Source organism: Periplaneta americana, chromosome 14 (genome assembly GCF_040183065.1).
Source record: "Periplaneta americana isolate PAMFEO1 chromosome 14, P.americana_PAMFEO1_priV1, whole genome shotgun sequence".
NCBI lineage: Eukaryota > Metazoa > Arthropoda > Insecta > Blattodea > Blattidae > Periplaneta > Periplaneta americana.
In genome coordinates, this window is record NC_091130.1 from 28994138 (window position 1) to 29020962 (window position 26825).

Consider the following 26825-nt stretch of genomic DNA (forward strand, 5'->3'; position numbering starts at 1 on the left):
AACAATAAACATTCCTAAGTATGTGTTTCAAGATCTCTCCTCCTTGTCCATGTCAATTTATTCTCTAATAATAACATTGATATGCTGCCTAGCAGTTCTCAGAACTTGAGGCGATATTATTACGAAAATGGATTACTGATACACCGCACAGCGCTTAGAAACACGAAGCAACCAAGAATTCTTAAAAAAGATAACGTACTTCTGAGTGATATAATTGATTTAGTTTTAAAATATTTAAAAGTTCTTGTAAAAAAATTAAGTAAAAAAAACTCCAAGATTTATGTGTTTATAATAGATTTCCTGAAAATATGTATTTACATAATTTTTTTTTTTTGTGAAAATATGTGTTTTTATGTGAAATAAAATTCTGGTTTTAAACTTGAAACTTCATGTTCGGAATTTTTAACTTTGTTAATTGTATTTTATCACATGCAAAAAGAATATTTAATTACATAGGAATCCGCTCCTTACTTATAACGTTCCAATCAGTCTTCAGGCTGTTGACTGAACATAATCTATAAACGAAACTAATAGACCACCGTCATATTATGTTGATCGACGTTGATGAAAGAGTTCGTATTTGAAAAGTAGTTCATCATCTGAAGTTAGTCAGGAAAATTCTGACGAACACTGTGAAACGGTCTTGAATATTTTATATAAAAAGGAGGGATTTAAGGAAATCTCAATAATCGCATGAAACTTCTAGCACTCGAATTAAGATAATAAAATATAATATCCACTTTCTTTAACATTGTAGTCTGTTTTACATCAAATTCCTGTACACAGGATGAACCGTAAGCAATGTCATTAATTTCAGGAAGTTATTCTTTGACATATTTCAAACAAAAAGGTTTAATGAAATTTTGTTTGTTTTTGCTTCCTTTCCGAGATAAAAATTGTTTTATACGAGGGCTATTCATAAAGTAACTTCCGTTTTCATATAGCGTGCGTAACAACAGAGACAGTGGAGAGTACCTTGAAGTAATACGCGTCGAGCAGCGGTAGAGTCAAGGTCGTGTCTTTGTTCCTCTCTGAGCCACGTGCTGTCAAAATGTGTGCTACAATCCCAAGTCCCGCCAGGTGTGAGGTACGTTAATAAGATTTCTTGTGGCCAAAAACTGTAAAGCTAGTGAAATCCATCCCAACTTTGTGAAGTTTATGGGCCAGACGTAATGAGTGAAGGTGGTGTAAGACAATGGTGCCTATGTTCAAAAATGGGCGAACCAATGTCCATGATGAAGAGAGAAGTGGTCGACCATGTATCGTGAATGCAGATCTGATTCGTTTGGTTGACGAACGGGTTAGAGCAAACTGCAGGTTCAACATGTCGGAGCTTAGTGAGGATTTTCCACAGATTAGTCGTACTCTTCTGTACAAAGTGACTACCGAAGATTTGGGTTACCAGAAACTTTCTGCCAGATGGGTGCCTAAACTCCTTTCTGAGGAACAAAAGGCTCAGCAGAAGGGAGCAGCACTGTCCTTTCTTGAGCGTTACGAAAGAGGTGATGCTATTCTTGATCAGATTGTGACAGGGGATGAGACAAAGCCTCAATCAATGCATTGGGGCCATACTCACTCCCCGAAAAAACTCACAAAGTGTTGTCAAACACTTTCCACGAGGAAATTCATGGCAGAAAAGGAATTTTGCTAATGGAGTTCTTGGAGAGGAATGCCACAATTAACGCTGAGCGTTACTGTAACACACTAACAAACTTGAAAAGTGCCATTCAAAACAAACGTCGTGCCATGTTGAACTCTGGGATGATTTTCCTGCATGACAACGCCCGGCTGCAAACAGCGCGTCGTACTGCGACCAAACTGCAAGAGTTCAACTGGGAAGTATCGGATAACCCTCCCTATAGCCCAGATTTGGCACCTAGCGATTACCATGTCTTCATGCACATAAAGACATGGCTTGGCTCGAAGCGCTTTGACGATGACGAAGAGTTGAAAACCAGGTCGTAGGTTGGCTTCAGTCGCAGGCGGCCGAATTCTACGATTGCGGAATTTCAAAGCTCGTGAAACGCTAGGACAAGTGTCTCAATGTGAGTGGAAACTATGTGGAAAAATAAACTAGAGTGTATACTTTCAAACGTATTGTAACCCAATTCTGTAGCGTCATTCACAGGTTTGTAAAAATTAAACGGAAGTTACTTTATGAATAGCCCTCGTATGAAACATTTCATATCATATAGTGGATAAAGCGTCAGCACACAGAGCTGAAAACCCGGATTCGAGTCCCGGTGCCGGAGAGAATTTCTCTCTGTTTTATCCATTCTTCATTTCATATCGTGTTTTGGGAAAGCCACTGACTAAATTCCCAATGTACTCAGTCAATTTAATAGAGCAGTGTATTATGATGACTATTACACTTTTACTACGTCATACTACTGTTGACCAATAAAACGGTACGAAAGTACGTCTTGCTAACATTAATGAAACAGAATTTTAGTAAGTCAATATTAATATTTTATTGTATTAGAGCACTTTATTTCTTCTAATCGCGTAATAGTAAATTAAATCCTACTCGAGTTTTGATTTTCTCTAGATAAATCAAAACCTCAAGTGAGATTACTGTTGATATATGATTGAAATAATTTTAGTTTTGTCCTTTAAATGCTAGAAATTTGACCCAAACAAATGTAACTTTTCAGTCTGAAAAGGAATTTTAAAATGTTACATTTGTTTCGATCTGAAATGTTTGCTCCACCTTGTTATAGAAATATTCGCTGTCCTCCACTCCCACCATGTCATGTTTTAGAATAGATCTTGCGAATTGTTTTTTCATATAAAATAAGACGAAGTTTGTAATGTCTTGGTTTCCTCTCTCAATTTTTAACACTGCACAGTACTAATCAGTACTGTCAGCATACGAGTTTTTTTTAATATATATTTTGTTTGATTTATTTATACGTATATTTTTGTGAATGTTTAGTCATATTAATAACAACACAAATTACCTATATTCATTACTTACTGTGCGTAATTTCGCAAGATATGTGCCTGATATCCTTATGCAGCTAAAGCACAAAGGCGCAGGGAGAGGAGGAACTAAGAAAATAGGCACCGAGCATATGTAAGGAAAGGGAAAGAGAGAATAAATGCAAAGGAGATTTGGTTCTACAGAGACTCGGCAAAAATGAACCGAACATAGGCCTCTTCCCGGTTTTCAACGGATTCGGTTATTTTAGTTTACATGCTTCACTTTCACGTATTGTTGGGATGCCTATAGAGTAGGGCGAAGTTTGTAGTATCTTGATATCCCCTCTCATGTTCGAACATTGCACGACACTATTCTGGGACCCACAAATGACACCAACAAGGCATCACTCATGAGGCAACTAGGCCAAGAGATAATGCGGTAGAATGGCCAGTTCCTTCCCCCCTCCATTACATACATCGTTGACTAGGCCCGTACATTTCTAGAAGACATATGAATTCAGTCAATACTCATTCAACATTACTGCGCTGTTGCCACTAGCGGGAGGGAGAGGGAGACAAAGAGAATTCGTTATAGGCTAATTCACACGGGGATAGTTTACAGGAGTCAAGTGCTTGGAGCAAGTCGACTTTCCTTCAACTTTCCCCGTGTGATATGGTCGAGACAGTCAAGTTGTGACTTGGCGGTCAAGCAGAATTTGAGCTGACAACCCGTTAACTTTTGTGTCCACTTTCCCGTCACATGACCAACTTGACTCCACCACTTCTCGCGTGTGAATGCGAACTTGTAGCAACTTGGCAAGTAGAAAGTTTGTAGTTTTAGGCCTATTGTCGAAGTAAATTAATAATTATTAATAATGAGCGCCCCTAAGTGGAATTCCAACGATATCATAAAGTTTTTGGAAGTGTATGAGAAGTATGAACTTCTATGGAATATACATGACAAAGAATACCTCAATAAAAACAAGCGGGAATTATTATTCCAGAAACTAGTCAGTGTACTCATGGAACAAGGTTTCGAAAACATAGACGTAGAAGTGGTTCAAAAAAATTAAAAACCCTTAAAACACGACTCATTCTGAGATGTTTCCTGTATGCTGCAGGATCTTCTTCAGCTAATTCTTTCAACAAGGTATTATATGCCCGTGCATAATTCTTCTACGAATCCATTTCTTAACCCATGTTCTCTTTTCCTGTTTTTCAAGAATATTTTGTAATTCATACAATAACAAGGCGCCAATTAGCTGCACACATGCTTGAATATGTGCTGGTGGCATCTTCAGTTTCACCAAACTAAAAATGCCAGTTCACTATTGACTTTTATTAACTATAACAGAATATAAGAATTCAAACACCACTGCGAATATAACATTCAGCGCGCCCTTTTTTTCAAGCATGGTTTCAAGTTTAAAGTCTCCGTGTGATCACAAATATAACATCGAGTTTAGAGGCTTCAAGCACTTGACTCCTGTAAACTATCCCCGTGTGACTCGGGTTTATGTGTCGAATATATTAATGCATATCCACGTCGCACTCCTGTCATACGCCAATCGCCCTAAACAAACTCCGCCTGTCTTTTAAATACGTATGATCTATAGTTACGAATTACACTAATCAGACTTCAGATGTATACAAACAATTGTTCTTCCTCTGACACATATCAAGTGAGATGTACTGCCTGATAACAGATGTAGACGTCATATATCAGCCAGAACCTCAACAGTGTGGAAAATCTCAATCAATCAATCAATCAATAAAGGAGAAAGGAGGAAGTGTAAGCTGAAAGCTACACGAGTTCGCGTCCTTGCAAGGACTCTTGGGACGCATCCTAACATGTGAGCTCCTATCCTAAAGGCCACTTGTCTCACTTCGTTCACTCTTCCATTTAAGGGAATAAAGTAAATTGTAGTTTCATAACCATAAAGAACAACCGGTAGTATAACTGTTTTATAAATTCTATTATTGTTGTTTTGTTTAGTCAACTGTCCGAAGACAGGTATGAACCTCACAAGTGATACCAAGAAGGCACCATTTATGAGGCAACTAGACCAGGAGATAATGAGGTAGGGTGGCCAGCTCCTTTCCCCTTCAATGCATAGGCCTACATCGCCGACTAGCTACATATTCCACTAATCAGACTTCAGATGCATATAAACAATTATTGTTCTTCCTCTGACACATATCGTCAAGTGAAATGTATGCCTGATAATAGATATTATTATTATTATTATTATTATTATTATTATTATTATTATTATTATTATTATTATTATTATTATTATTATTATTTCAACGGGCGAGGCTGGTTCAGTTCATGAGATTCAATTACCGATATATTACTAGATTTATAGTGGAGAGCGGATTGTAAAGCAGAATTCTTCAAATACTTGGCATACTTCCCATTCTCAGTCCACTATCATTCAATTACACAAACAATAAAACCCACGCTCAATCAACTCTGTAGCTTCCCATCCAGGCCCTAACCTCGGTGCTACTTCACATATTTTGTTTAAAAAAATAATATTGTGGATGAACTATATTTAAACTGTTAGCAAAACGAACAATCCACCAATGATGTAAATGAGAAAGGGAGCGGAAACTGACAAAGAAAACAAAGCAATCTCAATTCATCGCAATACAAAAGAACTTGAATGTACAGCATCCTTGCACTTCTCACCTGTTATTTTTAACACAAATAATGCTTTTCCAGTATAATGTTGTCTAGAAACATAGCTTTTAACATTTGAAGGGTTCACAGAGCCATAGTGGCCCTAGCGCCATTTATTAAAAACGGAGAAAGCAAGGGTTAAAGTTATGTGAATACCATAGTTTAATGAAGGTTGACATATAATTTAGTTTTAAAGTGTATACTTTATATTACTTGCTATATGTTTCATTCAATTATGGTAATCACTTAATTTTAACCCTTGTTTTCTCCGTTTTTAATATATGACGCTTGGCCCACTATGGCTCTGAACCCTTCATTTCGAAAAATGAAAGTATTAGTTGCGCAATACGAAGATGCTTTGGTACTTTATATTTTCATTTTCTGACGCAGATAAAGAAAACCAAGATACCGATACCTTGCATTTTATTACCACTCCAAAGAAAACTAAACATAGTAGCAAATGAAACTAAACTCAGAAATCCACGCGCGGCTCTGAGTAACCGAACAGATGACTCGCAAAATCATTTTACAATGATAACCAGAGTACTCTTTTTAAAAGTGTTACACTCTTTAGAGTGCCCAAATACTATATATTCTTTTCCATCTGAAAATATCTCCAATTAGGCTATACTCTTTTCTTCATTTCTTTTAGAACTTTTCAACCATTTTCTAATTGAATGGCTTGTAATATTTAAATTCCGAAAACATTGCATTTAATGTAATTAAAAGTTAATCATGATCTACTCTAAGTTTATTTAGGTGCTTAAGTATGAGCGACTCAGTTAATTTTAACGTTACCTGATGTAATAAGATTAACTTCCGCTTTCACGTGCTTATTTGTTGGTCACGTGGCATCAGTCTCATATGCCTATGGGTTATTTACAAATGACTGAAGCAGTTTCAAAGAATCACTGTAATTAGGTAGCCTATATTGTTTAATATATCACGAATTTGTACAGTTACATAGAGAAACTACAAAGTTTTTTTTACATGCTACAGGTTCTTGATATGTGGCCCTGTAATGACTCTGCACTCATCAACTCTGTAATAAATTTAGTGCCACATTCGATGTAGCATGTTTGTCAATTTCAGCAAAGGCATTAAAGATATGAACCCGGGATTCTGGCACATTAGATGGTAATGGTGGCACTAACACTGAATCCTTCACATAGCCTACTCTCAAATAAAAACTCACAAGAGGCTAAGTCGGGAGAACGTGAAGGCCATAGCAATCCGTGATCATCAGTAGTTCATTACCAATATGATCAACACATCGGTTTCACAGTTTGGTGTTAAGAAATCACCTATGCGAATGCAAAACTGGCTTGTACTCGCTCAGTTGTTTCTTCATGCACAGGAGGGCAACCTGTTGATTTCCCTTTACCGAAGCACATAGTAGGTCTATACTGTTTTCTGTCAAGAAATTTCTTGTTACCCTATTTTATGCATATTCAAACTTCAAACTTGACTATAAAATCGAAAGTCGCGATAAATCGCGTCGAAACTGTTCACTAAGATCAAGTCCATTTCATAAGTTAACACAGTGAAGCAAAAAAGTTGTTACTTTAACAAGTTTTAATTATCATTAATGATATACGAGTGTTAAAAATGTGTGAATCAAGAATGAAGAATTATTTTATCAGTTTCTGACACAAGATGAGCACATAAGTGAAGGCATTCATCAATGAAGAATCTTCCATTATCACTTGGGTAAAAATTCAATAGCACTTTTGCTCGATCCTGAACCTCTGGAATGTGAGCTCAGGTTTTTATAAATTAAAATGGAAATGTAAAACTGCCACTCTTCAAAATTTGCTACCTAGGTAGGAGCCTACTGTGACCTATTGAATAATGATGATAATATTTATTGTCATCAGCATCTGTAACAGTTATGATGTACCTTGCTAGTTGATATGATTTGGAGTGCATACACCTGGTCTTCGAGATGAAACACCTTGATCTTGCAGCTGACTCCAATGTAGGCTACAGACAGTGAGACTTACTTTCAAGAGTTTGATTGTGGAAAAGTGCAAAGACAAATTGCAACAAAATTTCCTGACATTCAGGTTTTTGCATAAAAACAGTACAAAGAGTCTCGTTAAAAAGTTTAGGAAAACAGGTTCTCTAGTGAGTAAGAGTATTTGCTGAGGAAAAACTGGATGAATTCTAGGCGAAAGATTAGAACATAATCCACAGAAAGAAGCTGTTTCTAAAGCCACAGCATTCAGAGGATCATGAAACAGGAACATGTGAATACCAATTTTCTTAAAAGATGTCAAGAATGAATGACAGCCAGAGAAGTTATCTCTTTCAACATGTTATAATCTAGGTAGGTCCAAGTTAAACGATTGAACAATTTTTAATTAATAGTTAATATTACTAATTTGCAGAACTGAGTAACGTAAGTCATTTCAACTCCCAAGTAGATCAGGGTCTGCTAGGTGCTTGATAGCAAGTACTTTGCCAAGACACTCACCACCCAAAAGTTTGCACAGAATGCTGTGAACAGCTCTGTACTTACTTGCTTACAAATGGCTTCTAGAGAACCCGGAAGTTCATTGCCACCCTTACATATCCCACCTTCGGTCCATATCCTGAACAAGATTAATCCAGTCCCTACCATCATATCCCATCTCTCTCAAATCTATTTTAATATTATCCTCCCATCTATGTCTCGGCCTCCCCAAAGGTCTTTTTCCCTTCGGCCTCCCAACTAACACTTTATATGCATTTCTGAATTCGCCCATATGTGTTACATGCCCTGTTCATCTCAAACGTCTGGATTTAATGTCCTTAATTATGTCAGGTGAAGAATACAATGCGTGCAGTTCTGAGTTTTGTAACTTTTTCCATTCTACTGTAACTTCATCTCTCTTAGCCCCAAATATTTTCCTAAACACATTATTCTCGGACACCCTTAACTTCTGTCCCTCTCTCAAAGTGAGAGTCCAAGTTTCACAACAATATCTCTTTTGTCTCTCTTTAATTTTGAAAGTTTGCAACACAGAAGAAATAATATTGATATAAAATGCCTCCATAATTTATTAACAAGTTCTGTAAATAGTCATCTACTGTCCAGGATAGCAATACATGTAGCCTACCTAGAGAGAACTGTGGGACCAGTAAAACATTTAATATAAACTATGCTAGGACATGTTATTGTAAGTACTCTCCACTTCTTAGAATCTGTTCCTTCTATAATAAACTGAGCAATATTGACATCTTTCAGGATAGAACCACACTCTTGAGAGAAATAAATACCGGTAGAGTTCAAAACACTCCATAAGTATTTTGCTAATAAATAGATCTTAACTGGTTTGCATATTGTATTTTTGATCATCTTTCTTAAATTATTTAATATCAATTATCATTACGAACTCACTCCTAATTCTGACTTAACGTAGGTCTAGTCCCTCATCAGTTATCGTATTATTGTTACTAATCTGTGACTAGTTATTTGCATTTCATCACTGGCTCTATTACTTTAATATAATCTAAGTTTTCTTCATCCTGTAAATACTTTTGTTTTTGTTTACCGAGATTTACATGTAATATTTGCTTAATAGCTTTTGTTGAAGCAGTATTGGATAGTAACTAGGCTATTTAAGTTTAAATACTATTATTATATGTATTACTACTGTTATTTTCATTTTATCTATTCTGTAATTACATTGTTGAGTGGATTAAATAAATAAATAAATAAATATAGAACAACTGGTAATATAAATGTTTTATAAATTCTAACTTTCAGGTTTTTTGAGAGCAGACTGGATAACAAAAGCTTCTCAACCGAATTATAACAGGCATTTCTCATATTTATTCTGCGTTTAATTTCCTTTCAAGTGTCATTTAGCTATATTTGTTACTGTTGCTCCGAGATATTTGAATATTTCCACCTTTTCAAACGACAAAGTTCCAATTTGTATATTCCTCTGTACTATATTGCTATTAATTTAGGTTATTTTCTTTATCAATTGTACCATCAGTACGGCACAGAGGGATTCTGTACAACATTGGCACTTGTTACTTTTGGATGAAAAAATTGCCTAAAAGCACGATTTTTAGGTAGTACATTGATGTTTAAAATATGACGATTTATAGAATATAACTTAAAGATATTGTTTTACTTACTAGAATATCTCCAAAATCGGAAAGTCACTTAGCTATACCCTCATCCAACCACTCTAACCTTATCACAGATCTCGCTCCTGCCGCTTAGTATCCCCTAATGTAACCCAATCTCGCCTTCTCACAGTCCTTCACCACCTGTCACTTAGCTATCCCCACATCTAACAAGTTAGGTTTGGTTTGTTGAGGTTATTGGTATGCCTTGCATATTATTGGTTTTTTTGGTATACCAAAAACCTGAACAAACCAAACCTAACATGCCACTCATCCTCGATGATGGGGAAGAAAATAGCTGGATACAAGATATGGTGCGGGTAAAGGCGAAGGGTGGTAACCGTGTTCTGAAATTTATCCTTATCCTTATATTCCACTAACAATAATAACTTGATACATAACACTTGTGTTACACTGTCCCATTATTTAAATACTGAATGTACGCACTAACAGCATACGAGAAAGTACAAAAAATATGTGCTATTATTTTTAAAATGAGCAGTTTATTCGCTTTTACATTAGGCCTAATATAAACGTAATAATAAAAACCACACTAATCACACAACGTACTGAAGAGAAATCCTGAGGACCAATTAAATTCACTTCACTCAATTTATTAAGAGAATTGTCAGTGGGTGTAACCTATTTGGAAAATCCATTATTCTGTCTCAATTTTTACTTAGCTATCCTGTTGGTTGTGGAATAAAATTTGTCTGCTTATTAAAAATATTCGGTTCTCAAATATTCAACAAATTTGTGCATTTAATCAAATTACAAACTGATTAACTGTGATACCATCCTAAAATATAGGTTGGAACATAACAGCTAGGTAAGCTATATATAGATATGCTCAAGACTCACCCTTTCCAACTTCTGGAAGTACTCCCTCAGGAATGAAATAGGGTTTTCCGGTCTGCTCACACAGAGTTGCACGATGCAATCTTTTAAAACTTGTTGAATATTATGTCTCTGAACATAAGCTTCACATTCACGCAGGCTCTGTTCTTCATCCAAATTTGCAGCCATCTTTACTGTTTTTGGTATGTACTTGGACTGACCTCAATTAATTTTGATTAAACGTTAATTTATCTTCCTCTTCCGATTTGAGAATGGTTTTTGTTTCAATTTCACTTGTTGCTATTACACTTCGCACCTAAATAATTCCACAAATTAAAACTTTTACCACTTGATTGATTCACTGATCTAGATATATTAACAATTGACGTCCGAATTTCACGTATGATCTAGGAAGCACTGAATATCACGTTCTCTGCCAAGAACAGGCAATGATAATATACCACTATTTAAAAAAATACACGCAACAGCATTTGTAATATCGTAATTCTTAAAATAAGTTAATTTTATTAACAAGGAGGAAGCATAGACGCATTTCTTCTTGAATATTATTCGCTCAGGCAAGGTTATCTTCAATACAGACGGTCTTGGTTCAAGCCAATACTGTTCCATATTAATTGTAAACGTCCAACGATTAGAATCTCGTATGTTGTTAATATAAACGTAAATGAAATAACATGAAATGGAATAACCCATTTGCTTCCTAAATATTTTATTAAAGATCTTACTTTGCCAAAGTTTACATTTCTAAGACACAATTCCTCCAAAACAACTTTTGAACTTCGCTTGAATTTCATGGTTCTTAGAAGTTTCTTTCTTTTTTTTTTTAAGTAGGCCTATTCTTAGAATAAAAAAATCTATTAAAACAATGCGACATTTTAAATTTTATCGTAAGCTCATTTTTTAAACATACGACATAATAATATTAATTAAAAATAGTATACCAATAAATAATTTCCTTCAATTTACATTACTTTTTACTGGGTATCTTTTGAAAAGCGTAAAGGAGTTCTACTGTAATTTCAATTACAGTATCTTGTTCAAATGCCTAGACTTTAGCAACAAAGCCATTAGTCCTAGAATTAATTATTTAGTGACGCTTCATCAAATGCGTGGAATTGATGATAGTGACATGGTATTTTGGCAGGATAAGTTGAAGGATTTGCCAAGGGCTTACCCAATTACCGTATTTTCCTGGGAAAAGTCAGAAAAAAAACCCAAACCAGGCTTGCATTTTTTTCTGCTACTAGTCAAGTATTAAAAACCAAATAATATCTATTTTGTCTTCAAATGAAAACACAGATAAGGTATCCTTTTCACTGGGGTCATCACAATGACTAAATTCACTTCACTAGTAATAAAAAAAGTATACAAACTATGTCTGCTCTGAATAATTCATCATTGCTTTTTCTCTTAAATACAACTGTTCCCTGTAGAAGATACCCATAATTATGCATGCAAAGATGTAAGGACTTAAAAACAGACTCAGACACAATAGTATTTGACGGGCATAGAGCAACTTGCATGGGCAAGTTGTCAGGCTGCCTCATGTGACATCAGCAGCTGTGAGACCAGTGGAGTTACAGAGTTAAGCCTTAAGTGTGATTTGGAAGAAATATTCTTAATCGATACCTTCCTCACAGACTTGGTCAATCATTTAAATCATCATGCTTCCCTCCAAGGAAAAAAAAAATAGTCACTGTAATGTACAAAGAAGCGCAGTCTAGTATATACAGTCACGAAACTCAATATGTAGTAAATATGCATCCATAGATAGTTGCTAACCACTAGGATCGCTAATATCGCCTCATTACAGACAATGCGAAATAGTACCGGCACAGTCTATTGTTCCTAGCACCCTCACAACTCAAGCTTCGTGACTATATACTAGACTGTGAAAGAAGCAACAGCCTTCCAAATTAAACTTCGTCTATGGGAACTCAGTTAAAATCTAATAACCCTTTCCATTTTCCAAGACTTAAGTCTGTTGCTCATTCCATCACACAACATGATTTAGAAGAATATTCGTAAGTCTTTTGGGATTACAGAAAAATTTCAGTCCAGATTGCAGGACTTCGGAAAGCTTGTATCTCAATTTGAAATTTTTTTTTTTTTTTTTAACTAATTGCAGGTACTTGACTTTTCGTCATTCACATATATGAAGCCAGTCATATAGACCAATTTCCCGACAGAGTCTTTGCCCAGGTCTACGCTACACCCATGATGAGATGAGATGATGATGATGGAGATTTGTTGTGATGCCATAGGGGAACTGGAACTGTGTACCCTGAATGATGGGCTTCCTCAATACAAGTTTTAAATTGGAGGTACATTGACCCATAGACTCATACTCTCCATTCAAACCAACGCAACTGTAGTATATGTCAACAAAAATGATCACAGTAAACAAGCGTCTGGGGATGATTCACACAAAGACGGTCTCAGTTCTGAACTTATTTTCTTTATGCAGCAAAATTTCATTTATTTGTTTTCATGGGGTATCTGAAGAAAAAAATTGCATAAATGAAAAAAAATGTATAACTTAATAGCATTTAATAACATCTGAAAAAGCATTTTAAGACTACGGGGAAAACAAGTCAAATCAATTTGGTAAAATTTTCAAAAGAGAAATTTAAAACTTCACATTTAAGCCATCTTTGAGTCTATAATACAGTATCCAAATTTGTAACACATATTTTTCACGAATATATGATTATCTGTAGGAAATCTTAGCTGCTTAGAGTCAAAGCTGGCTGATGTGTTACATTTCAAACTCCAATCCAGAAAATTTTATGACAATGACTTAACCTACCATTCTTCCAGTGCGATCTTCATTTAGTATGATATGTTTATTTTACAAAATGTCAGTTATTTTGGACTACTTGCTTCTAAGGAACAAACCATATCCTCAAATTGTGGTAAATAATTCTTCCATAATTTTTTCAGTAACATCATGCTGTATTATAAAATGTTTCACTGTTTCTAAAGCAGTAACAGAATCATTAAAGGACAGAAGATTGGCGGAGGAAAGCATGGCCAGCTTCGAATTTTCACGAATTTCAAAGTAGGCCACATCTTCTTCTTCTTCTTCTTCTTCTTCTTCTTCTTCTTCTTCTTCTTCTTCTTCTTCTTCTTCTTCTTCTTCTTCTCAAGGCACTACAACTTCAAAATTGAATGTCTTGGCCTTCTCAACAATTTTTTTTCCAGGAACTTCTATTCTGTACAACCATCATCCAATCCGTGATTCTTAGCTTCCTCAAATCATTCACAATATCATCTTCCCAGCAGCCTTTCGGTCTACCCACTGCTCTAGTTCCCATGGGTTTCCATTTATACCTATATACCTTTCACTAGCCTCCGGTCTTCCATTTTTTTAACCCAGATAAGACTGACGTCCTACATATAGGACACCAGACGTTTCACACAAATATGATAATAACATTGACTATGACAGACTAAATATAAGAAAAAAAAATTGGAGGCAATTTATAACACATAAGGATTATGGTATCATGATTGCCGACTATGAAAATCTTACGCAGCAATGTTAAAAAAATAAAACGTTCGGGTCCTATATATAGGACGTCAGTCTTATCTGGGTTAACATGGCCAAACCAACTTAACCTCATAGCCCTGATGAAGTTTATTATATTTTGATTGTGTATTAAATCATTTAGTTCTTTGTTAGTTTTTATTCTCCAGTTGCCAGCGCTATCCTTAAAGGGTCCAAAGATTCTTCTTAAAATCCTCCTTTCAAAAATTAACAATTTTTGTTTGATTGATTCTTTCAATACCCAAGTTTCACAGGCGTAGGTGACAACTGGCCTTATTATGGTAGAATATAATCTTAATTTGGCTTCTTTTGTTATTAGTTTGCTTTTAAATAAGCTTTGGTTGGCGAAATAGGGTCTGTTACCATTGGTAATTCGTTCTTTAATTTCATCTTCTATCGAGTTTTTGCCATTTAATATTGTTCCTAGATATTTAAATTTATTGACTTGAGCAATCTGCATATCATTGATTTTCAGGTTATTTGTAATAGAATTTTGATTACCACATATCAAATACTTAATTTTAGCAGGCCACATCTTAACAGTGAAAACATACTGTATTTTCACGTTTTTACATTTTCATGGCAAACTTAATTTCGAGCAAAATTGATTTAGAAAGGATAAATGGCGTTTCGTACCTCCTGGGGTTTAAAATACAATCATTTAAATATAAAAACGGTACAGTATAAATTAAATTAACATGGAAAGTATAGGAATTTTGCTGGAACTTCAGAAAAGAAAAAAATATATATATATATAAATGTATGGAACATACAAAAGATGTGTGGAACACATAATAGTACATTATGCAACGAGCCTATAATGGTAGTAATTAAGACGCGAGTATGTTTGTTTATGAAACGAGCACAAGCGAGTTTCATAATTTTCATACAAGCATCTTAATTACCATTATAGGCAAGTTTCATACGACTTTTTATGCTCGACCATATTTCTAACTTGAAATTATTCATAAGTTTTCATGTTATGGTTATGTAAGTAACGAGTGGAACTGACCTGAATTGTGAGATGTGCGCAGACGCGAAAGTATTGATTTTTTCCGAGGCATGAATATCATTGACCTTGATATAATGTAGAGAATAAGATGAACATTAGTTTTGATATAACCTGGAAATTGATTTAGACATTGAAAAACGAGATGACAAATTGAATTTATTTGAATATTATTTACAATTAACGCTAATTATTATAGTAACAGAACATAACCTTCTGCGACAGTATTGGATTTCCAGCCTCCGTGACTTTTCGCTAATTGTCTTTCGATTGCATATCCGAGAATAATCGATACTTGCAGTTTTATAATGGTACAAAGGTGATTTCTCATTGGCTTAACAACTGAATTATAATGAATAGGTGTACTTTAATGAGGTGCATTAAAGGGCTACTACCAGGTGTATAATTACTACATTTCGGCATGGTCGAGCATAAAAGCAATTTTACTGTGCTTTTTCTAGTGAATTTATCTAGTATCTAAATGGAACGGTTCGCCTGCAGCATAACATTAATAAGCATATTGAGAATATCATACCAGAAGGGTGTATCAAGAAAACTGTAAGCAACTTTACATAAGAGTCATTTAAATATAGAACAATTTCTCCTATCCTTACCTACATAACAACGTACTTTCTTTGATCCTTCCTCAAACCCACTGCAGTTCTCAAACGTTTGTTTTCAAATATAAGTTTCTATAAAAATATTTCAATAACCCTGCATTTATTGAAACGCCCTTCTGGGATGATGCCCTCGATATGTAATAAATAAAAAAAGTGAAGGAATTATATACGAAATGGTGAGACAGGTTACAATAATGAAGCTGTATATACTTTTAAGTATGAAGTACATTTAATAATGTCAGTGCAAAGAAGATAAAAACAATTCAAATTACAATCTGTAACCAGAAATCAGAATCAAATGTACCAACTGTTCACACGGGCATTTTGAATTTCACAACACCTTCCAAAAGATGCGAACAAAAGGTCTGTGGTTACATTATGGAACATCTATGTAAGTACATATACATAAATACATCACTACTAAAAAAAAAATACTATACCTAATGCTAATACTATTGAAAATGACTAGAGTATGAAACATTTTGGTACATTTTAAGATATTTAGTAAAATCTACACACGTTTTAAGTCTAATATTTTAAGACTCTCACAAATATTGTGTGAACTCTAAGAGTTGGGGAAAAAAGATAGAGTTTGAAATATTATTTGTTCAATCACAGAGTAATTTCATCAAAAGAATTAATGAAAATAATAATATATTATATTTGTGCTTCATAATTTACATAGGATAATGTATAAAATGTATTCTTTTAATATCTATTTTCATTTTATCATACATTATGTCATAAAACCCTAAAAATCACTTCTTCAGTTCATTTAGTATCACTTATTCTCGCAGGCCTCACCATTTAAGGAAACAGTGTAAATTGTAGTTTAGTATTGAACAAACCTATCACTGACTAAACCAACCCATTTCATACACATGCTGTAATGAATCTAAGTTGATCTACATATTAACAACTTATTCAAATGAATTTCAAAATAAAAAAATTAAAAAGTTATTTTATAAATTCAATTCTCTAAACTTAATTACTACAGCAACTACAAGTTCAATAAATGAAATATATATATATATGTATATATATATATATATATATATATATATATAATATTCGTAACAGTAAAATAGTATAGTAGTAGTAGTAGTACTGTCCATCTGATTGGTTATGTTGCAGGGTCTTCGAAACTGGGGAAATCAAGTAACAGTTACGTACCTAACAAGGACCTTTTTCTTAAATTATTTTAAATACTTGTATAATATTACAAAGACTTTCAATTCCATACAGCAAATATTCTCAGAAAAGAGCCTAATAGCCGAGCCAGTAACCTTTACAGAAGAGCCAGCAGAAACAAGTGGAGAAAACAGGATGAGACGTAACCACTCGGTCAGACAGTAAGTAGTGGTAGTGGTAGTAGTAGTGGTGGTAGTAGTAGTAGTAATAGTAGAACTGTAGCAATAGTAACAGCAGTACTAGTAGTAGTAGTAGTAGTAGTAGTAGCAGAACTGTAGCAATAGTAACAGCAGTACTAGTAATAGTAGTAGTAGTAGAATTGTAGTAACATTAGTACCAGCAATAGTAGAACTGTAGTAGTAACAGCAGTACTAGTAGTAGTAGTAATAGTAGAATTGTAGTAACATTAGTACCAGCAATAGTAGAACTGTAGTAGTAACAGCAGTACTAGTAGTAGTAGTAGTAGTAGTAGTAGTAATAGTAATAGTAGTAGTAGTAGAATTGTAGTAACATTAGTACCAGCAATAGTAGAACTGTAGTAGTAACAGCAGTACTAGTAGTAGTAGTAGTAGTAGTAGTAGTAGAATTGTAGTAACATTAGTACCAGCAATAGTAGAACTGTAGTAGTAACAGCAGTACTAGTAGTAGCAGTAGTAGTAGTAGTAGTAGTAGTAGTAGTAGTAGTAGAATTGTAGTAACATTAGTACCAGCAATAGTAGAACTGTAGTAGTAACAGCAGTATTAGTAGTAGTAATAACAGTAATAGTAGTAGTAGTAGAATTGTAGTAACATTAGTACCAGCAATAGTAGAACTGTAGTAGTAACAGCAGTACTAGTAGTAGTAGTAGTAGTAGTAGTAGTAGTAGTAGTAGTAGTAATAGTAGAATTGTAGTAACATTAGTACCAACAATAGTAGAACTGTAGTAGTAGTAATAGTAATAGTAGTAGTAGTAGAATTGTAGTAACATTAGTACCAACAATAGTAGAACTGTAGTAGTAGTAGTAGTAGTAGTAGTAGTAGTAGTAGTAGAACTGTAGTAATAGTAACAGCAGTAGTAGTAATAGTAGTAGAACTGTAGCAATAGTAACAGCAGTACTAGTAGTAGTAGTAAAATTGTAGTAACATTAGTACCAGCAATAGTAGAACTGTAGTAGTAACAGCAGTACTAGTACTAGTACTAGTAGTAGTAGTAATAGTAGTAGTAGTAGAATTGTAGTAACATTAGTACCAGCAATAGTAGAACTGTAGTAGTAACAGCAGTACTAGTAGTAGTAGTAATAGTAATAGTAGTAGTAGAATTGTAGTAACATTAGTACCAACAATAGTAGAACTGTAGTAGTAACAGAAGTACTAGTAGTAGTAGTAGTAGTAGTAGTAGTAGTAGTAGTAGTAGTAGTAGTAGTAGTAGTAGTAGTAGAATTGTAGTAACATTAGTACCAACAATAGTAGAACTGTAGTAGTAGTAGTAGTAGTAGTAGTAGAACTGTAGTAATAGTAACAGCAGTAGTAGTAATAGTAGTAGAACTGTAGCAATAGTAACAGCAGTACTAGTAGTAGAATTGTAGTAACATTAGTACCAGCAATAGTAGAACTGTAGTAGTAGTAGTAGTAGTAATAGTAGAACTACTAACAGTAACAGCAGTGCTAGTAGTAGAGGTGAGTCAAAATAGGAATAAAACATTATATATAATGTACTTTTTCAGCAATTAGTACTTATCACAGACAATATATGTAATGCAACATACGTTAAATGTTTCAGTTGAAGATATCTTAAGTTACCATAACAGTATATTTCTACAATATTCCCTCTAAGTATGTACGTTCAAATACACATAGCTGTAAACAGTGAAGATATGAGACTTCAATTCATATGTGGTTCACTATTGAAACAAAACTAAATTAAGCCAAAATAATGGTTTTCTATATTATAAAGCTCACTCAACTTAACAAATAGGGAATGTCATGTGAGTAACAAATAATTATAATAATCATACTAGAAATGAATATGAATTTGCAAGTAACATACTGTAAGTTTGGTAGTGACAACCTGTTGGCATGTAACATTTTATTATTATACAGAGAATTAAATTACATGATGTGCCCAGTCTAGATCGACTATGATACAAGACTAAATATTTCTCCCAACAATCGTCATTGTAGTATTATTAATTATGATCATTACAAGTACATATTGTCACATTGGATGTAAAGTTTTTTAACTCTTAATGGATTTCAGTCATTCAGTGCCTTTGACTATGTACATACTGGATGTGATAAGCAATGTGGATAGTGATGCATGGCAAAGTACTGTAATCAGTAAGAGACAAGTGGTATTGTGTACATAGTGTGAGCTGCCATCTTGCTTGCGGTCTTGCCAATCAGCTGATTCCAGTGAAAACATTGTATTTAAGTGAAGATAAAGTATAATAACTTGAAACATTATATTCAATAAGATCTTGTTTGGTTCAAGACTAATAACAGACCAATATGGGGAGTTTTATAACTATTTTCTTACTTAACAAATTAGAAAGGAAGCTAATAAAAAGTAGAATTAAAAAGTAGAACCCACTACAAGTGAAGAGAGAGTGGTAATACGGTTTCAGGACTCTTCAACTTTTTTCGTTCAATGCAAATTTCGTCCACTCTAATATTTCATGTCAGTCTGTCATCCTTCCTTATGGAGATTTATTGACGGATTGAAAGCAGAACAACAAACAAAATGAACAGGATATAACCAGGCTTATTGGTGGGCAAAGAAACATATGGGCACCTGTAAATCGACAATACAGCTGGCACCAGCGTTTTTGGCATTTGTCCTAGATATATAGTGCCCAGTTTGTGAGCATGTTGCTAGTGCAACTGAGAATGGTACCACTTCTTATGCACGTCACATCAGCCATTTGCCAAACAGAGTTGTCAGACTGACTGCAACAAATGTAAAACACTCGCACTTAACGTTTCTATTACTTATTTCACACGCCAAAAATGGTGATGTGACCTGTACCTCCGCAACCAAGAAAAATCGCTCAGGCAATACGCCCATTATAAAGAGAAAGGATGCTTGAATACATACCTGCGGTGTATTGCTTGCAGAATTTTAAAGAATACTGGTGAAATATACGAAAACAGTAATGAAAATTAATAATGACTTGCAAACCTACGCAGTTTTTTTACATAACTAAAATTCAAAGTCATTCATTCAATGTTCTGCCCAAGGGCAGGTTTTTCACTGCAAACCCAGCTTCCTCCAATCTTTCCTATAATTCAAAGTGTTGAAGAAAAATTAAATAAATTCCGCTCATACCACCACACACTACTTATTATTTACATCATTATTTTTTTTAATTAGACTGGATAAACTGTCCAATGGACGAAATTTTGCTGGATTGGATGAACTGTCCAGTAGACGAAAAAGGTTGGACCAATTAACCTAAAATCGGTAATATACAGTATTATATTATTATAATATATTAAGGCCTACATCCTTTGCAATGTCTTCTCAATACACTTACATTCTTTTGCACAGGGTCACTCAGTTTCCACAACAGTTTCCTTTGGAAAAATGCTGCTATTATTTCTTCAGTACACTTTTTGCTAGCTTTTTCTTTTCCAACAATGCTTGCTTCTGAGGAATGCACGGTTTTATCTAACATAGTGATGAGTAACAAAGCAATATAAGGAGTAAGAAATCGAATCCAGTATGTATGTTTGTTGTTTTCATGATACAATACCGCGAATAGCTGCCAACTCTCAAATTAAGTCTAGTATAAAGCCTACATACTCTCTAGGCAGCTAAATAGTATTCTATACCTATATACTTCTATTAAAATGAATCTCACCATTTAGTAATTAGTAATATAATACGCAAACAAAAAGAGAAATGCAAGAAGAAAGGTTTAAAATCAGCAGAGAACTGTGATGTCTATCATTCAGTCATTGTCTGCAGTCATTATCATCATTATATAGCACTGATGAAGATACTAAGAACTAGATGTGTAACTCATTGGAGGAGTAAATTTTAGTAGTATATATAACTCAAGTTCATTCTATCTTCTTACAGTTTCATATTATGAGTTCTACATGTACAGTCTTAGAAACAATTTATAGTGCACAGATATTTTCAAAGTCCCAGAAAGGAGGCACTGCGCTAATAACATTCGTTATGTTCATTGTATGTCGTCCCTAAGTAGAACAAGTGCCAGGGAAAATAATTTAGTGTAAATAAGTAGTGCGATAAAGATTGTAAATGAAACAAAAACAGGGCCGAACATGCCAGAGACTGCATGGGAAGTAGGCATTCTTTCCTCTAGACTAAAACCGTCTGTGATAGAAATGGTCTGTATGAAGTGGTGCAATACTCCAGGATTTACTTAAATCATGAAATTGAACATTAACTTGATTTAGTTTAAATTAATGAGATGCATTTTGCATTAGTTGTGGAAGTAAACCATCTTGTTATGCTCTGTGATTTATAAATGAAGTAATAGGGTGTGAAAATCGTTATTCATTTGCTTATGTGACCTACTTCCTTTTATTAACATAATATTATGTTTAATCGTCACATTGTTGGCTAGGGAAGTAGGATATAGCAATTTCTATAACAGCAAGTTGAGCCAGGTGTTCAGTGTAAGTTGTTCCACTCAAAAAAAAATGAATGCAGAAAAGAACATGTATAAAAATTAGCGATGTTATTAAAAAAAGAATTAAAATCCCCACTTAACTGGGAAATTGAGGAGCGTTTTTGCAAAAGTCAATAGATGCAGAAATTTTCGAAAGTGAGTTACATATGGATATCGTATGTTTTCTACCTCCAGAATCGATCTATGAAATCAGATTTACTAAACCTTGATTCATACCGTATGTAGAGACTACCAAACCTTCCAGGTTTTTTCAAAACTAGATAGATCCTGTCACTTAGTGTAATTTCTGTAAAATCTTGATTTCTGCATCTATCGACTTTTGCAAAAACGCTCCTCAATTGATCCTGGACCCCCAACATCTCAAGCCAGCATGCTCCACTGGTGTGAATGGTACATAGACGGCATTAAGAGAGGCTTACAGCCACTAGTCCTGAACTCAAAGGAGACAGCACACATCTATATATATATAATTTGAACTGGTAATGGAAATTACAGGAAAACGGCTGGACGAATTGGAACTCAAAGTTTTTCGGAAAAACAGTAGTTTTCAATGAAATGTCAATTTTTAAACATAATTTTCCAAAATCCATCTGTCGTCAGTTTTAAGAACTAGCTAACAGCATTCACAGCCAACTTGATATTGCCTTCGCTTTTTTGTAAAGGAGAAGCGAAGCGAGCATCAAGTTGGCCGTGTTGCATTTCAGAATAAAACATAACACATACTACAGTAAACAAAATTACACGAAGGCCATGATCTGCAAGAATGCTGACATATTTAGAGCTCAAATTAAATTGGTTATTAAAAACTTAACTTACTAAAAATAATTTACAGGTTCGATTCTGTGGTGTGTAATTTTCTGGGTACAGCTGTATATTGGATATTAAAAACTACAAAACTTGAGGTGGTTTGATGACATTATTACCATTAGAAATGAAATATTATTGTAGTTAATGCCATGATGCGACTATTTTTCATTAATTATACATATTAATGCTATATTGATGATATGAAAGTGAAATGTTTTGGGGTTATATAAGTAGATGTAAAGAATAACTTAAATTAGATTTTGATTTCTATATTTTACTGAGTGGCGGCTATATAGTATATGTTACTGAAAGCTATAAAACTTACGTAAGATAATATTATTAAAAATCAAATATTTTTATAATTATTAATCAAGTGGGGTTGGGTCTTTTTCATATTTTAATGGCGGTGTGGTGTAGATATTTATATGCGTGGTTCTCTTCAGTATTGGCTCGAGAGAATCTTTCATTGTTATGGAAGCAAATAACTTTCCGAATGTCTGGCATTCTTCATTGAAAATAAATCTGAAAAATGTTTATTTGAATGTCTAATGAACTTAGTTTGCAGCATTTGCTGCACAAGCCACTAGTAAAAATTTACTGGTGAGAATCGCTCTTCAATACTTATACTCTTTCATCACCAAGAGTTGTGCCATCAATTGTTTCTAAGACTGTACAATGTAAAGTAACATTATTGCCTAAAACTGTTACTGTACAACAATATTTTTTTGTTCAACTGAACACACAGTACTTGTAATCCTAAAATATCTTAACCCATTTTCTGAAAATGAAAGTATTAAACTGAAAGAAAAGAATATTATATTTTTCTGTATCACTTTATAATTACTCACATGACAAAGAGACGATAATTTTAATCAAAAGTAAATTCTAGAAATGATAGTGTTTACAAGGCTATACAGCTGAGATTACATTAGACTACAATTGTATATAGTCAGATAATTTATCTTAATAGCTAAGCTAAGACTAATGAGATATGGTTGTTTAAAAAATACTTTGGTGTGACACAACAATCATGTGTGTATGTCAATAACTGAAATTACTCGTGGAAGTAAATTCAATTTTAGAGAAAAAATACTGACTGGAGGAACAAATCCTGTATATTTTTTTTTTTTCTTTTTAAGTGGTACAATATTTTATAGGTTATATATACTTAAATTTCAAGTGTTAAACAAGATATAAATACAGTATCTACATTTGTGGAAATACACATACTGCTTATATACACACACATCTTTTTGGGGTGATGCATACCTTAATATATATACACACTTGGTTGATATTTGTGTAATGAGTCTATAAATCTATTCACACTCTGAAAACCAACTAATAAAGTGGAAATGGGGATATTAAGATATAAAACTCTATTTCAGTTAAAATTCATTTCACTCTTGCAGACTGCATAACAATCTCTTTAACATCATTTTTGTCTCAGAGAATTCTAGATTCTATGACAAAGGCAGACATTTATAATGAATCCAAAACTGAACTTTCTTCAGGATCTTGAGTATTCACTCAGTGTACAAAGAGATTCGTATTATCAATTTATATAATTATACAGCTTCCACATTGTGTCTGAATTACAGTATGTTACATTGTGCTCTTTGGTTACTCCATTTGAAAGTATACTTTTATAATTCTTGCTACTTCACCTGTATGAAGATATTCCCTATTACCATCAGCTGTTACTCATGTCTATGCATTTCACTGTCGAGCTACAGCTTCATATAACTTGGGCAGTTCTGCTTCTAATCGAACAACTCGTACTCTGGACTGGAGGTGCCACTTCGAAGCATCTGATGCAACTGATGACCCTTCTGGATTGTCTGTTGTGTATGTAGTCAAGTATGAAATGAGTTCTTGTGAACCATCCTGGTCTAAGTCTGCGATCAATACTGAAGAAAATAAAGAATAGTACTTAAATATGTTCAATCAGAATTACGAATAAATACATACAAAAAAAAAAAAAAACACTTCGGTATAATAAGAACGAACATATTTAATTTCTCTACAGGGTGTCTTAGGAGGAATGTAAAATACTTCAGGATAATGTAGTTTGGGTTAACCTACATCAATTTAACCTCATATACCTATGTCCGAAGTCTAACAGTTGAGGAGAAATTAAGGGAATAAATAAATCTTGAGGTTCCGTGTACTATACTTGATATGTTACACCAGATCTTTTGCACACGGCAACGTCTGAGCACCAGAACGCCAGCACAACATACAGAACTGAATACATGTTCACTTGAAATTTAATTCGTGAATATGCAGACATGTTTTTTCTTTATGAATTTTGTGATGGCAATACATTGGCTGCTGTTGAATAAAAACAACGTTTTCTCAATCGAAGGCTTCCAGTTAACTGTGTATTTTCCCATGTTTACCCGATGCTATTTGAAACTGGCAAGCTGCCAAGTGTTTTATTGAGGTCGAAAAGATAACCGGCATCAATACCTGATATGAATTTACAATATTCACGGAATCAATAAGAAGGGCAACCTTAGTAATTTGTCTTGTCTAATTACATATTTTATTTTCTTATTAGTTTATACTTAATTATGAAATAAACTTATTGGAACAACCCAAGATGCAGCATTTTCACAATGTATCATATCACAATGTCCTAAAACGTAGAAATACATCTATAATGCCTCTCTCCATTTAAAAGTTCGTCCATCAATAATTTCCTAACTGTTACATTTCGAACGTTGGTATATCAAGTTAAATTGATGTAGATTAACCTAAACTACATTATCGAGAAGTATTTTACATTCCTCCTGAGACACTCTGTATAAGAAATACTACAACACAGTATCACACAGCCATATGAACTTCTCAGATTTTATAAAATTATAATTACCATATACAAGCATTATATTGCAGCAATCAAGTAATGCAAGTTCTATCATACTTTCAATATATTTTATTATAATTTTACTCTTGTGCGCAGGAGACAATGCATTTTGAGTAAGTATAATCAGTTCTAAAACGTGACTTGGAATTGTCGATTGATCTGGATGAAAGTTAATGATATAAAACAGAGAACTGCAAAGCTAAATTATAAAACCCTCCAATGTTGCCAAATTATTGATTACCAAAGTTGTGGTCTGCCATATTTTTATTTAATGTACCTACATTCTACTTCCATCAGGTATACACAAGTAGCTCAGTGGTGTAAGTTTTTTGGGTACTTGTACCGTGTCATAAATGTAAAGACATCCAACATTTCAGAGATACTTGTTGCTCCATCATTAAGGAAGACAGTGAAGAAGGCAACCCATTTGTTGGATCCATACCAAAAACTACTCTTCAGTCTTGGAAAAGGGAGCAACCTATCTGTTGGATTCGTTACCAATAGGACTCTAGAGTAGCTCTTTATAATGGATACAACAGATAGGTTGAACCATCTATGATGACTGAGCCAATACTATAATTTCTCGAATACTTCAAGCACTTTTTTTTCGAACTATACAAGTAAATAATACAGATGCGCAGCTTATTCTAAATGAAGTTGGCAATATTGCCCAATTTCCCTTTGGTGCAAATCCTAAGGTGATAGTGCATGTCATTATCTCCCATGCAGGTATTTCAGTTATTAACACTGTTAAATGGCATGTGGATTAGCAATATATACGTCAGAATCAAGTTCAAGTGTGATGAGTGTATAGTTTGTGCATCTTATACTTTCAATTCCGAAAATGAGTAGGGTACACCAGGGTAATTGTAAACAGGGGGTAATTGTAATCAAATACAGTGAGAAATACAAAACTGTCAATATAAAAATTTTAATACATGTTGACTAACCTACAAAGCAGTTTGGTGCCAAATAGGAGTAACTGCTTAGTTGTGAACGAATGTTTTGTAAGAGTCTACAAAAAAAGTTGAGAAAGAATTTTGCTTCACCTTCATTTTTGGCATTGTAAGTAAACGTACAGTGCTATTTTTTTAAGAATATGTTGTTTTTATGAGTAATGTATAGTAGTTAACATTTATTACAATGGTTCATTAAATTATAACGTGTTTACATTTGCCCCATAGTTTTAATTGCTTGGGGATAATTGTAAACATGTTTTACTATGGTTACATTTTGTACTTTTCAGTAATCAAAGAGACCCCCACCCAACTACGCTGTGGAGGATTTAGAGAGGGTTGTCACAGATGTGAAAAATAGTAACTACAGTTATTGTGAAGCTCAGGAAAGGTAGTGAGTTTCTATATCCATCACATATCATAGGTTAAAGGGAAGAAATGTAACAGTGACCAAAATTGGAGTTGGAAGGAGTATAGCTCTTTCTTCTGAAACAAAACAAAAAATGTTCAGTGTCTTATAGCACGTGCGAAAATTGGTGTTTACAATTACCCCTCTCTCAAAGGGGTAAATGTAAACAGTGGGGTAAGTGT

The 26825-nt window shown here is 34.0% G+C and overlaps 2 protein-coding genes across 6 annotated transcripts in view; both read right to left on the reverse strand.

The window, feature by feature from the left end:
• The window catches only part of Pka-R1 (protein kinase, cAMP-dependent, regulatory subunit type 1), a 378940-nt gene extending 367972 nt beyond the window's left edge, over nt 1-10968 (reverse strand). The window contains exon 1 of the mRNA XM_069845115.1: nt 10592-10968. Within this exon, the coding sequence (XP_069701216.1) occupies nt 10592-10756 (165 nt within the window). The 5' untranslated portion in view covers nt 10757-10968. The remainder of the gene's footprint in view (nt 1-10591) is intronic.
• A 5006-nt stretch (nt 10969-15974) lies between these two features.
• Nucleotides 15975-26825, reverse strand: part of LOC138713220 (protein FAM234B) — a 32760-nt gene continuing 21909 nt past the window's right edge. For all 5 annotated transcript variants that reach the window (XM_069845132.1, XM_069845135.1, XM_069845134.1 and 2 more), the window contains one exon: nt 15975-24316. In XM_069845132.1, coding sequence (XP_069701233.1) covers nt 24126-24316 — 191 coding nt within the window. In that variant the 3' untranslated portion in view covers nt 15975-24125. The remainder of the gene's footprint in view (nt 24317-26825) is intronic.